Raw genomic sequence first — 14373 nt, 5'->3', positions numbered from 1 at the left:
CAATAAATGATAAGAAGCACTTTCTATTAAGTCAGTGACAAAGGCAACTGAGCTATTTGCAAAGCTTTAAATTCTAACTATAATTGAACATGACCGTTCATCAGTACACCAGTTTGGAGTTACAATTTTGGTGCGTTTAAATGTTATGACTCTCTTCATTTGCCATACATGAAAGCAGGCTGACCCTAGATTCTAAAGCTTTAATTCCCAGCCGTTTGTTCAATGACTACTGCAGTACGCTAGCCTGTAAATGACGTTCACTGGGCTGTGGAACATTGGCAATGATGGTGCTTTACAAACAAAATGGTCACTCTAACTTTACGTTGAATGAACGGAGCATATTATTAGAAAACACATGCCATGGTGCAATCATATTTTAAACCATTGGAATTTTCATTCCATACGGGCACTAAAAAAACGCTTTTTATTGTGAAATTTGAAAAAGGGAATTTTATGAAAACATACGAATCTGTTTTGTCTTTAAACTGGATCTCATTTTCCTTGTCAACTAAAAATTGAAATATATATATTGGAAATAAGTGGCTGAACAGACCTCAATTATGTTAAACCTTATGAAGAAATATCTTTCCCCGGGCTCCATAATAATTTTAACAAAGTCTGAGCTACAGTTTCAGATATCATAGTCTGTACATCTGTCTTGCGAAATGCAGACTTATTTCATGAAACAAGTTTAAAGATATATACTTATACTACTGTCATTTTATACGTTTTAATAATTTCTTTTTCCTGCAATGTAATTGAAAAGTAAGTTAATGCAAAAGGCCATTCTGTCCACTTTTCATATGATACCAAACGTAATAACCAAATTTCATAAGAATAGTTTATCATGGCTTGTCAAAATGGGTAACCTTGCACACTATGTTTTGTATCTAAAAAAGCAAGTTTCTTGTAAGGTGTTGGAAGTTTATATATTAAAGTTTTTGTATCATCTTCTCTTCTTGTGTACAATGATAGTTGTAGAATATATGAAAATTTTAGATTTTTGTAAAACTTAAATTACATGTACATGTAACAATTATTTTATCAGCATATATTAAACTTAAAGGCCATCTGCATGTTTTAAAAACTTACTTGACATTATACTTCTTGGCAAAGTTACTCGACTTGTGTAAACTTGTCAAAAATAAAATCAAGAACCTTTTGCAAGCAAATATTAACACAGTCCATATATATATTTATAAAGGTACTTTTTCGCAAAGGTACTGATGTATGTTTCAACATTTAGATAATGGGCGACTATTTTTCAGGTATTCCATGACCTTGATGTCTCCTTGTTGATCGAAGATGACACATTGACCGTTACTAACCAGCTTGGCCGAGGAGCATTCGGCACTGTCTATGCAGGAAAACTCAGACGGTTGTGTTTGCCAGCTTATTAAAAATGTACTTTTTTCATTAACGATACATTTGGCTCGTGATTTCTTAACATGTCTACTTATGCCCTGATATTGTTCAACTCAAAAACGTACGATTGGCGTTCGCTCCGCGGCACTCTTTTCTGCTTATTTTTTTCATTCAAATAAAAAGACATCATGTTATTCATAGCCTTAATAGTCATCACCCTTATCATTTGAAGTAATCTGTTCATTCTCGTGATTAGGATTAAATATTGAGCACATGCATCCCTGGTGTCGTTGTTGATGTCATTGTGAAAAACTGTTAAACTTGAACGTAATCTATTTACTGGTCAAAATATACAACTAAAACTTGGTGCACATGTTGCTAGAGGCCTATGGGCTTTGGTGGTCACTCCTTGGCACTCTTGTTTTGTTTAGTAGCCACACATACTTCGGCAGTGTATCATAAACCTTCTATTGGAACATGCTGGTCAACCTTTTATCTACAAAACTCGAAATTATCGGAGAATTTAAACTAAGTTAAGAAAAACAATTTATTTTGAACTTGTATATCTCATAATTTCGTAGTAAATTATTAAATTATGAAAGGCTCATTTAGATTTGACAAAATGAACGAAATTAAACAAGAATATCTCATAATTTTATACCCTGGCCAATATTTGAACTGTGTTATGAAAGAAGTTTTGTCGTTAAATTCCGTTGTAAATTCAGTCAAAACGCTTACTTTTAAAAGGAGTAATTTCATTACTCAGATTGGAACTTAATGAGGCCATAATACTGTTAAATGGCAATTTCCAAGCCAATTAAAATAAAGGAGTGTGCATTTTTTAGACGGAAAAACATTGTGATAAAATTTTAATAAATGTCACTAGACTTAATTTGTTGATGATGCTTCATATGACATAGTCGCCGTTTTTGGACGGAGGTAAAATAATACAAGAGGCCATTACAGCTAAATTGTGTTCGTGCTTAACTGTGTTAGTGCAAAGAGCAGACTAATCTGTTTTAAACAATTATTGGAATATACAGAAATGGTTCTGTGTACAAGGGAAATATGCTGCGGGGTTACAACACATCCCTGGAGATTGTTTGCATTATATTTACCATACAACAATTCCCTTCGATGAACCATCGTATACATTTCATTTGCTCTAAAATAGTTTGCGTTATTTTGTATTCACGCACCAACGCAATTAAAGGGTACAGATAGTGGTCTGACTGACCATCCATGATTTGGGATAAGCTTTTCTGTAACGGTACGTCTAGTTGTTCTGGTGTCCTGGTTGTATGTGTTCTCTGTGACCCTCAGAGTTTCCCGGCAGCAAATCAGCGGTCTCCTAACATTGATCACTTTGTGGTCACGTGATCACAACAGTTCAAAGTTGCCTCTCCAGGCGACATGGCAAACCACAGTGCCATCTTGTCAACCGTCGTCCAATGCAGAACTCGAAGTTCTTTCGTTCATTTTTACATGATACCTAAATTTACAAAAGTCTTAATATTTCCATGTTAACAACATAACTATTGTAATGCATTTGTTTGGATTTGAATTAAAAAATACTTTGGAAGTTGAAGAAGTATCAATATCTTTAACAAGCTCATTTTGGATCATATTTATGTATCAACCATCAATCTTTCTTGTGTAGTACAGACAGATTACTACCAATGCGTTCTATAATAAATTGCATTGAATTTGTTCCCAACAGTTTTATTTAGGTATAATACATTTGATAATAACAAATTGCGTTTCGTAAGGTAACAAAGAACATCTCAGCAAGTTCCTTAGTGCGTATTGTGGGATATCGTCTTTTACTAGATTTAATTTCAAGATCGTGTATAGTAATCCAAGATGATGCTGAAGCATTCATACTAGCTTAATTAGCTACTGAACGAAAGTGTTTGATACTAAGAAACTTGGATAATTAGAGAAGTGTGCGATATTTTTCAATACCTTTAAGACATTATTTTTTCTAGATCATCATCTGAATCTCTGTTAAATATGTTTAAAAGTTTCAGTATGTTGGTAATCACGTGAATGATTTGATAAAAGAAATCCTGCCATTCTCGACATTGTGGCGGTTTGTAATGCCAAACCAGTCTCCAACAACGGCTTTATTAACAAATTATAAACCAATATTCTTTGTTGCTTAAGACTTTCATTATGGTTTTCATCATTTATTTCGTTTTCCAACAAAAGCTGGTAATACTGCTTAATCATTTTGGCAATCTTGACATGGCATTTCAAATGTCAAACTGCCTTCTGTGATTAAGTAAAGTTGTGAGTGCAGCCAAATACGTTTTTTTTTAGAAGAAGCAAAATGTCATACGCAAGAATCTTCTCAAAAAAGTCTCCTATAAGAGATGATTTGTGCTATACTTAGAAATTATTATATTTTTTTCTGATGATTGTCTACAATATAATGCCTCATTTAAATGTTGTAAATGTTAATATTGTGTTTGTTTTCCGTACAGTATTTTCTTGTAGCAACGTTTATGATATCAAAGAGAGTATTTGGTTTCTTTAACCAGACATTTCTGTTTGAATGAACTTTATTGACCTTCTAATGCATTAGTCTTCATGACATTTTGGATCAAAATCTCAATGACATTTTCCATTTAAAGTTATTTAACTTTAGAAATATTGTTTCACAATTAAATGTGGTGAACGAAGCATTTTAGCTAGTCTGTAATTGTTGGGGGGTTTTCAAAGAAGAATGTTGCGATAATACCGTTGCTTTACTGTTGTTGGCGTCGCCGTGTAAAGCATTGACCAAACTTTATTTTAAAGCCTTTAAGGTACTCACATAACACTTACTACACATCATAACACATGTTGCAGAATACATTGTAAACATGATAAGCAAGCATTCTTTTTTTTCCCGTTCCATTTTAGTGTACTTTGCCCTGGTGAAAGATATGCTCGTCCACCGGAGGTCTCTTTATCTCGGCACCTCATGGGGCTGCGAGATCGTTGTCGACGCCGAAACCTTACAACCTTATAACTTACGGGCACATTTTTTTTCTGAAATAAAACGACTCTTTTTCAGCAGCATCAATGAAATGTATGTGTACTTTATTTTAGAAGTCGAGCATTTTCAGCCACAGGGTTACGACAGTGATGGCGGGATCGTCACGCCACCTTATCATGGTGAACCTTCATGGCAATATTTTGAAAATCCTACTATGCATGGTCAAGATACAGACCGGACATGGGTGATTTCAACCTTTGGCGTCTAAGCGTGACTTTGACCTTTAATAAACACGTTTTTTTTCTGAACATCCTACTATGCATGGTCAAGACATAGCCCGGAGCAGGGTCATTTCTACCTTTGACATCTAAATGTGGCCTTGACCTTTACGGATCAGACTGGGCCGTGGAAGTGAAGACGTCATCAACCACGTGACGCAGCTAGAAAACCAGGCCTTTCACCACGATACCGCTGATGGGTTTTCGATGGTCAACTGGGGATCACAATGTATGGAGGATGGGAAGGGACAATTATGGAATGACTGCAGTACTTGTGTACTGGCGTGAGATGCGAAACACTTTAACTATTATTGAATGGAACTTCATTGAAGGAAATTTCATGGCACTTAATTGAATTTAATTAAATTCTGATATAGCAAGATAGTAATTATAAATAATATAGAAGTAATTTACTATAACTTGCTATACTAGTAAAGGATATTGCATTTCATAATCTTTGTACCCAAAATAATTACTATGCAACGGTTGGATATAATTTAATATGTTGTGCACATTTTAGAGACATTGAAATATATTTATATTTGATTGTATTGGCTGTTGTGCCAAGTTGTAAACTATTGTTGTAAACATTAGGCAGTGTTATTATTTTACTATCATAAAATTCAAGTCAACTATAAATTCAATATAACAGACTGATCTTTTGAATTCTGGTTCTTATAATGGCAATTTGTAAATTGTTCGTGACCAATTAATGTCTTTGTAAGCTGTTGCTGTCTTTACTTGTTATTAATTGTGTCTTTAATGGTTGTTTATTGTAAAACAGAAATAAATACACAACATTCAACTTAACAAGCACTTTGTATAATTACATTATTTGAAATGATGTGTAAGCAATAATTTATTTTAGATTTATAATATGAAACTCTTTCCTACTTTCCTAATTTGGTAACAGGATTTGGTACCTGTCGTATTGTTTAACTGACAAAAAGAAGGATGGGCAAACCATTGTTGCGAAAATAAGAATGTTTAAAAAACCCACATCAAAACAAATATTGGAAACGCCACCTTTTGGGCTTAGTTGAATATTCGCGAATAACCGCATGGAAATATCGAATATCCGACTGAAGAATGTACGAAAAAAAGTGATTTAAAGCAGTGTTCGTTACGAAGATACATAATGTGTACATGAATAAAAATGCAATAATTGTTTGATTTCTTTTTCATGTGTACCTTTTAACCATAAACAAGACAGAATCTGATTCACCAACTACCAACTTGTTTGTAGATGAATATCCGTGAATTACCGACTGGAAACAGTCGAGTTGCTTAATATCAACATCAATATCCAACTCCGATTTAACTGGCAACTAGCTGGTAGTTGAATATTCAAATCCCCAACTACCAACTACCTTCCAACTTTACCGGACGAAGACCTCGCTTCATTGTTGACGTACGATTTGACGTGTGATGGGGTATTTAAGTTTATAAGCTAATTGTTGTGTAGATTTTCTGGAAAGATCGTATAACAAAGTCAGACAGTTTGAAAAGAAATTAGATAATGAAACAATTTTGAACATTCTTTTTCGTCTAATGTTTTGTACGAAAGCAAATGTACGAGCATTTAACTTAACGTATGGAAAATTGGATCGCCATTTCCCTAATAAATGTAAGTTGTGTTTATTCCCAAAATAATCTTTATTCGAGCATATGCATTCTTTAAAGAATCAATGAAAAAACTCACTCAAAATTTCAACGAAAAGCATGCAAGAAACTATTTTATTACTTTGCAATACAGGCTACATTTAGTCTAAAAACAGAGACCCTTTCTTTCTCAAAAACAGAGACCCTTTCTTTCTCTTTATATCATGTATGAGAAGCATGTTTACCTAGTCTTATATAAATTAAAGAAAAAAAGTCGATCTATTGTCATATCTTGATGTCGTCGTCGATGGCAGTGTCCGTGTAATTGGGCAAAAACTTCAACAATTCAAGATATTTTCATATGATAATTGCTTCAAATGTTGCAAGAGATAATGTAAACAATGTCCATACCTCTGGCTATGCAATATTTCAAAAAATTTACAGCTTAGATCTTAAATTGTTGATTTTTTTTGTATATATTTTTTTACTTTGTTGCATTACGTTTTGTGTTTGTTATAACATTTAAAATGTATTTTTGCTGCCATGTATAGATTTAATACAGCAGCTCTTTGCAATTTAGTTTTTTTTTAATGTTTGAATCGATCTTTTCCAATGTGTCACTTATTTCTGCAACAATTTAATCATGAATAATTCATCAGACTTGATTGATCCACAGGTGGTAAATTAATCCTCCTTCGTTCTTAAAATGCTAATTGAAACAGAACTGAAGATAGATATTCAGACTTGGGCAGGGGCGTAGTTACTACTAGCTAGACCAAATTTGACGTCGATGTCCTCTCTGAAAGCAAGTCTGCTAAGGGGTTTGGAGAAAGGTTTGTATCATGTTGTAATGTTTGTCGATAAATCAAGGTGTAAAGAAAAACATTTTCTAAAAATGTGTTGGCCCGACCTAAAGAGCTTAAGTGGAGCTAAGCCAGTGTGGAAGTAAAGCCGGATGTAGAAATGAAGTCTTTCTCTGAATAGATGTAAACATCCTCTACTTATTTGGGTTTAATGTTACATTTTCCCTCTTGCTAATGGGTGCAAATGGAAGAGTAACATAAATCAATTTCAAAGTTATTAACTGTATTTTGTGTTTGGAATTGGTTGTTGCAATATTTGTGTAGTGGCATTACAGTGATTTAAATGGCAAGCTCAAAGTCAAAATTGTATTCAATTCAGTGAATTGTTATTTATTATTATACAAATTGAGGTGATTTTGATTTCATTTTGCTGTTGTTTTTTCCACAACGGAAAACTTTAACGATTGAAATAGGGATTAAGAGAGTATTGTTTTGTTTTTCAGTTGAAGATCACGACGTACTTCACCAAAGTTATAATTCAGGAGGAGAGTGAGGGGAAGAGGTGAGAGCGGGCTAACATTTTCAAACAGTGAATAATATCAAATTCATAATTTCACTGCTTTAACCAGTAAAATATCCTAAATATTTCCCTTCGAAATTTCTATAAACTACCATAAAGCATATATTGCAGTCATTAACATATATCCACCCATTTATTAAAATAAATCCAAACTTCACTTTTACATAAGAGTCTAGTGTATATTGTTAAAACAAAGTTCTTTGTTTTCACATGTCTGTTGTGTTGTAAGAATTTGTGATAAAGTTATGTTGTGTTTAAACGATGAAGCCAGTATAGTTTGTGATATAAATGCATTCATTTTATTTTTATTCACTTCCAAGTCGGTGCAATTTTGGTATACTGGCATGTAGTAACATCACTATGCATGTAATGGCGGCCATGTGTGTTGCATGATAGCACATTTGTTGATGTTTTATGTGATAATAAATCACTAAACTGCCGTTCTTTTCTTTTATCAATTAATTTCACATACAAACACATAGTGAAACATGAAGCGTGCAGTGAAATTATTCTACATAACGTTTGTACATGTATTGGCATGTACAGTGAAAAAGGATATAGAAATTCCATACGCAAATATTCATATAGGAGAACAAAGTCGTGCATGTGCCTTATTAAAGGTCCTGTGCACGTGCCTTAATGTTTATCAAATTACAATTAAACACAAAAGTTTCATGATTCATAAAAAACCCATCAATGCTGTCGATCCATAACACTGCAATTTCCGTGGCAAAACAAATGTTGATGACGTCAAAGCATGATAAAGATACGTAACACCCCATTGAGTCATGTTGGTAGCGATTTCAGGAAATTGTGTACCTTTTCGTTACACTCTGCATCCTTATCGGCCTGAAATGATAAAACACAATAAGGTAGTTTATTAGAACTGCGTTTTGATCCGGGAAGTTGTATTCGGCTCGAGTTGATTTTTGCAGATTCGAATTTCAGGAGGCGCAAATCAATATCTGCAAAAATCCACGAGAGTCGAATACGACATTCCGGTTCAAAACGCTGTACTAATAATCCTTGAATGAATTACATTTCTGGTGAAATCACTTAACAGACACATGTTAAAATAATAAATGTCGTTTTAGTGAACCATTATTTTATTTTATGACGTCATTTAACATCACGCAAAGATACGTTTATGATATGACGTTTTAGAGAGGAATATGACCGCTGTGCACTGAAGTTGAATACGGACTACCGTGTTTTTGCTATTTGTTTTGCGTGTGGGTTTTGGAGGGGAATATAACAAAGTTAAATAATACAAATAAAACATGAGCAGTCGTCCAATAAGGGATTTATTAAACGACTTTTCTAAAATTGTTAAAAATGACCGCGAATCATTGTCATAATTCCATTTATATCATAAATATGTGTTAGCGCTAAATACACAAAATGTGGCTACATAGCGAGCATATGCTCAACGCTCCTGTATTCATAAGTGACGTCACGTCAAAAGTTATTACACCAGTTATACTTTTGATAAAATATGTACGGGTATTTACAATATTTGCGTTGTATTTATTTTTTAATATTTACATCTCAACTCCATTCCTTATATGAACTGTCTTTCGGCAATTGCGTTCATCAATCGATGAACGCAACATCTTCGGATATGTTCGGATCGCAATTCATCGCATAACAATATACATGAAAACTATTGATCTTGTTATTGTTTGTATTGTGTCATCAGGTCCCGTAAAATATAAATCAACATTTTAGAAAGTGCTAAGTTATTATATTTTAAACGTTCTGTTGCCAAAGGTGTTTCAATTTTACGTTTAAAAGTGATTTCAAGTGGCTGATCTTAAATATTACTGATTATTATTTCGGTTGTTAATATTACTCTGTCTTTCATAGTTTGATCCTTTGTTTCTTATTACTATTAACGTGAACGTCCCTTAATGAAGTTATTATCAGACAGAGAACACATATATACATTGTAATAATTATCTTTTTTCTAGATTTACGAAATAAGTAATAATGCAAGTGATTTATTCTTTATAATATACCTGGAAATCTTTGAGAAAGCTGAGTCTGGCGTCATAATCCGTTACTAGACTGGACACGGACCGTGGGGCTCCAAGACTATTGGACCGACTCGACGGACGTGAATCAATACTCCTCCCACAGGCCAGTTCGAATCCCGACCCCGCCCTCGAACCACCCCTTGCGCCCCTTGCACTAGCAACAGATCGCGTGCTGCTCCGACTGTACAGTTCTGAGGGGCACGGAGCCGACGTGCATTTGATGCGTGTCTTTAACTGCAGTGATGTTTTTCTCTCTTTGTCATATTTTTTAGTTACAGTAGTGTTCTTTGAAGTATCCGTATCGTCTGTTTTGAAATGTACAACGGACAGTCGTTGTTTGTTTAAACTTATACTGCTAGCTAGATCAGCACTCCGACACGTTAACGCGGATTTCCTTTTGTGCAAACTCGCTGTAGATTCTGGCACATACTTAAACATCGTCAACGACTGCGATATTGACGTCATCGACGCCAATGTCGTTGACGATTGAACGTATTTTCCGGTCGGAACGTAGCTCCATCTACGATTAAGCACGGCATTGGTGCCCTCCTTTTTACGTAGTTTTGTAAGATTTTCGCAGTGTTGCTTGAGTTTAAATTGACAACCGAGACAAGTGCGATGCGATGGCGTGTGAACGTCTTTCTGATGTAAGCGTACTGAAGAACCTGGTTTGAATGCAAACCTTGAATTCGGAGACTGATCGTGCGTCAACGACGTCGTCGTCGGGCTGTAATCCGTTGAGTGGGCCCTAAGATACGTTCGTGTGGTTTGTTGTCTTTGTGGCCCGTTTTTGATTTTATTCTTAGTAAGTTCGGAACAAATGTCATACAAAACAGTCTGAAGTTCGTTGATTTCTCTGTCATAGTCAATTCCGTCGTATTCAAGAGATGAAGACGGACGATCACCACATTTTTCATCGTCGTCAGAGTCAAGGTGACAGAGTGGCAGCGCAGTTGAAGACGGCTTTACTTCTCCCTGTGACGTATATCTGAACCCGGGGGTGACAACAGTTCCGTCTAGTGTTTCTATTCCTTCTTTTGTTGCAATAAAATCTACATTACTTTTGGTATGTTTCTCATTTTTCCTCGACGACGCAAACGAATGAAGTGCTGACCGTGCAAGAAGACGTTGCTCGCGGTCAATATCGCGTAAAACTTTGTGTCTTTCTTTGTCTATCTCATCCCACTTGTGTACGAGTTTCGTAAGCTCAACAGCATTTTTTGAACACTCCAACAATGCTGGGTCAAAATATGCCGATCCGATTATATTTTTTGCGTCCTGGATGGCTTTCCGGGGCGCAAAATTGTCCGGTAGTTTTTTCTTATTCGGAAAAACTATTGCCATCGTAATAGCGTATTATTATAGTTCGTATTGTTTTCATGGGCGCCGCCATTTTGTTGACAAAATAAGAGCGAAACGTCATGGCATCAATCATATTGACGTTCCGTTCAACGTCATTTCCCGCCAATCACGTCCTCACATGCACTTGTTACGCGAACCTGACTTAAACAGTAGAATTACGCGTTAAATCGTGGGCATCCTATAAACTCATTTTCAAGACAGTGCAAAATAGTAGATTTATACCGTTATTAACTGATGACGAGAAATATGTTCCGTTTTGAAACATAGGAAGTGATATTCATTGAGACGAAGCCCATGTGAATATATCTGGTTGTGGTCCATAACACGTTTGGATAAACGTCTGTGATTTATTGCATATATGCTTATAGAAATATAGTTCTTTCAAACATTTTACTCCCGATTGCCTATTTTGTATATCACTTTCTTTTTTGTTTGTTACGTGACAGCCTCTTAACAAATGAAAAGCATTATTACTACTAATACTGCTAGTACTACTACTGCTGCTGCTACTACTTCTGCTGCTGCTGCTACTGCTACTACTGCTGCTGCTGCTACTACTACTACTACTACTACTACTACTGCTGCTGCTGCTGCTGCTACTGCTACTACTACTACTACAACTACTACTACTACAACTACTATTACTACTACTACTACTACTACTACTACTACTACTACTACTACTACTACTACTACTACTACTACTACTACTTCTACTACTACTACTACTACTACTACTACTACTACTACTACTTCTACTACTACTACTACTACTACTACTGCTACTGCTACTGCTACTGCTACTGCTACAGCTACTGCTACTGCTACTGCTATTACTACTACTACTACTATTACTACTACTACTACTACTTCTACTGCTACTGCTACTGCTACTGCTACTGCTACTACTACTACTACTTCTACTACTTCTACTACTACTACTACTACTACTTCTACTACTACTACTACTACTACTACTACTACTAATACCTACTAACTACTGTTGCTGCTGCTGCTAATACTGCTACTGCTACCTCTGCTATATCACAGGCAATACTATATGTATCAATATTAACGTGACTTTCACATCAAATACTCCAACCATATTCAGTGTTTCTATTTTTTAAACTTCAAATGATCTTCGGTCTAAGATATTCGCGCTCATCTAGTGTCTCGTAATTTACTGAAATCATTCCCGGCTTGAATATGATTATTACTCGTAACGCATTCTAATTATGTTCTAGTGTTATTTTTGAAGTAATCTTAATAAATGTTTACTTGAAGCATTCATTCTCAACCATCAGAGGTTTGATCATGATAACTCTCACAGTGGTACGCATAGCATCATCACTCTGGTGTACGAGAAAGACTCGAAGAAAACAATCAATAACTCAAAGGTGACGAAAACAGGGTAAACTATGGCAATTTGTAAATATCATTTGATTGAACGAGACTGAAAAAAACAAAACAAAGCAGTGTGTGTGTGTTTAAAAAAAATAATATCAATGAATCAGTCCCACCACTCAAAGTAGAAAAACTAATACTTTAAACCAGCACTATGTGAGAAAACTTCCTTTATTTTTAGAAGGTATTAAACACAGTGTTATCAAAATTATGACAATAAAATACACATCTATTTACAAGATTAACCCACATTGTATAAAACAACAATCAAGAATTCTGACATAGGGCTAGCTTCATATAGTTCAATCATAAACAGAACAGAGTTTATTCGACTTTATTAAACCACTACGATTTCTAATCGTACAATGTACAAATAGATAAATACAATTGGTAATTAGATACAATTGTTAAATAAACAAACTAGCATATACATGAGTATGTTTCTTAATATGACATATCAACAAAATTATACTAAATATTAAGCAATGCAGGAGCTCATAAATATTGAAACAACATAACAAACACATATAAGTTATAATTCATTACATCTTAAATATATTATGTAAAGAGTAAACTCATACACTGTTGTTTAATATGCTATTTCTATTTTTATATGCATCTCTTATATAAGTGGCAATAACATTTAGTTTGTTTATTTTTATGGAGTTAAGCAGTGGAATCATCTTGAAATCGCCTTCAAACGCTCGAATAAAACGTTAACATGTGTCTTTGTCCAATATTATTCAAGGTGGAAAGCCCCTCGACCCTTTTGAGGGTTGGACCTACACATACATGTACAATATATGTATCCTGTGATCATGTGAACCTTCATCCTTTTCGTAACACAAGTTTTCCGTTCAAGTATTTTAAGTAATGATACTCCAGTTTATATAAGCTAATACGAATCACTCTCGAGTCCGTTTCCTGGTAGAACCTTGTACTGGTGTCCCTTTGAGAGACCAAGAGAGACGTGTTCATCGATGGGATGGGACTACTGGTGCCCCATTTTCATCGGTGGGATGGGACTACTGGTGCCCCTTTGAGAGACCAAGAGAGACGTGTTCATCAGTGGGCTGGGACTACTCGTGTACCTTTGAGAGACCAAGAGAGACGTGTTCATCAGTGGGCTGGGACTACTCGTGTCCCTTTGAGAGACCAAGAGAGACGTGTTCATCGGTGGGCTGGGACTACTCGTGTACCTTTGAGAAACCAAGAGAGACGTGTTCATCGGTGGGCTGGGACTACTCGTGTACCTTTGAGAAACCAAGAGAGACGTGTTCATCGGTGGGCTGGGACTACTCGTGTACCTTTGAGAAACCAAGAGAGACGTGTTCATCGGTGGGCTGGGACTACTCGTGTACCTTTGAGAAACCAAGAGAGACGTGTTCATCGGTGGGCTGGGACTACTCGTGTACCTTTGAGAAACCAAGAGAGACGTGTTCATCGGTGGGCTGGGACTACTGGTGCCCCTTTGAGAGACCAAGAGAGACGTGTTCCTTGGTGGGCTGGGACCCATGTCCACTACAGTAAATGGTATGTAGATAAGTCTTTATTTCCTCCTCCGAAGAAGAGACTGAACATAGCATTACATACATAGATTCTACTGCAGTATACATAAACACAATTAAAAGTGAGATCGAATATATGCATAAATACATGCGCATGGTTGTATGACTTAATTTCATGTCAACAGAAATTTGAAATGAAACTTCATTGTCTATAAGTGATTACATACATATATGTTAAAGCATTTATGACGTAACAATACAATATATATTAAAGGAAATTAATTGCACAAGTAGATTCATGTTGATAAGTGATTGTAATTATTACTTAATATATAATAACACAAGTGCATATAATCATTACATTTATAAAACTACAATTCTTTTCAAAACCAATAACCTTATGCCTAATTGAGCCGAAAGCGAAAGTAACTAGACATTAATTCATGCGGATA

The 14373-nt window shown here is 35.3% G+C and overlaps 1 protein-coding gene across 1 annotated transcript; it reads right to left on the bottom strand.

The window, feature by feature from the left end:
• Nucleotides 1–8397: 8397 nt before the first annotated feature.
• On the bottom strand, nucleotides 8398–10991 carry LOC128215095 (uncharacterized). Its single transcript, XM_052921821.1, has 2 exons — nucleotides 9630–10991; nucleotides 8398–8460 (listed from the first exon to the last, which is right to left on the bottom strand). The coding sequence occupies exons 1-2, from the start codon at nucleotides 10989–10991 to the stop codon at nucleotides 8398–8400; spliced, it is 1425 nt and encodes a 474-aa protein (XP_052777781.1).
• Between the last annotated feature and the right edge of the window lie 3382 nt (nucleotides 10992–14373).

The sequence above is a fragment of the Mya arenaria genome, chromosome 2, assembly GCF_026914265.1.
Source record: "Mya arenaria isolate MELC-2E11 chromosome 2, ASM2691426v1".
NCBI classification, from domain to species: domain Eukaryota; kingdom Metazoa; phylum Mollusca; class Bivalvia; order Myida; family Myidae; genus Mya; species Mya arenaria.
The sequence above is the reverse complement of the archived record's forward strand: the minus strand, read 5'-3'. Positions and strand labels throughout refer to the sequence as shown.

Coding starts and splice junctions, on each gene's coding strand:
- LOC128215095 (XM_052921821.1), bottom strand. CDS start 10,991: ATGGCAATAGTTTTTCCGAATAAGAAAAAACTACCGGACAATTTTGCG. Junction 8,461..9,629: donor GCTTTCTCAAAGATTTCCAG/GTATATTATAAA, acceptor TTATCATTTCAG/GCCGATAAGGATGCAGAGTG.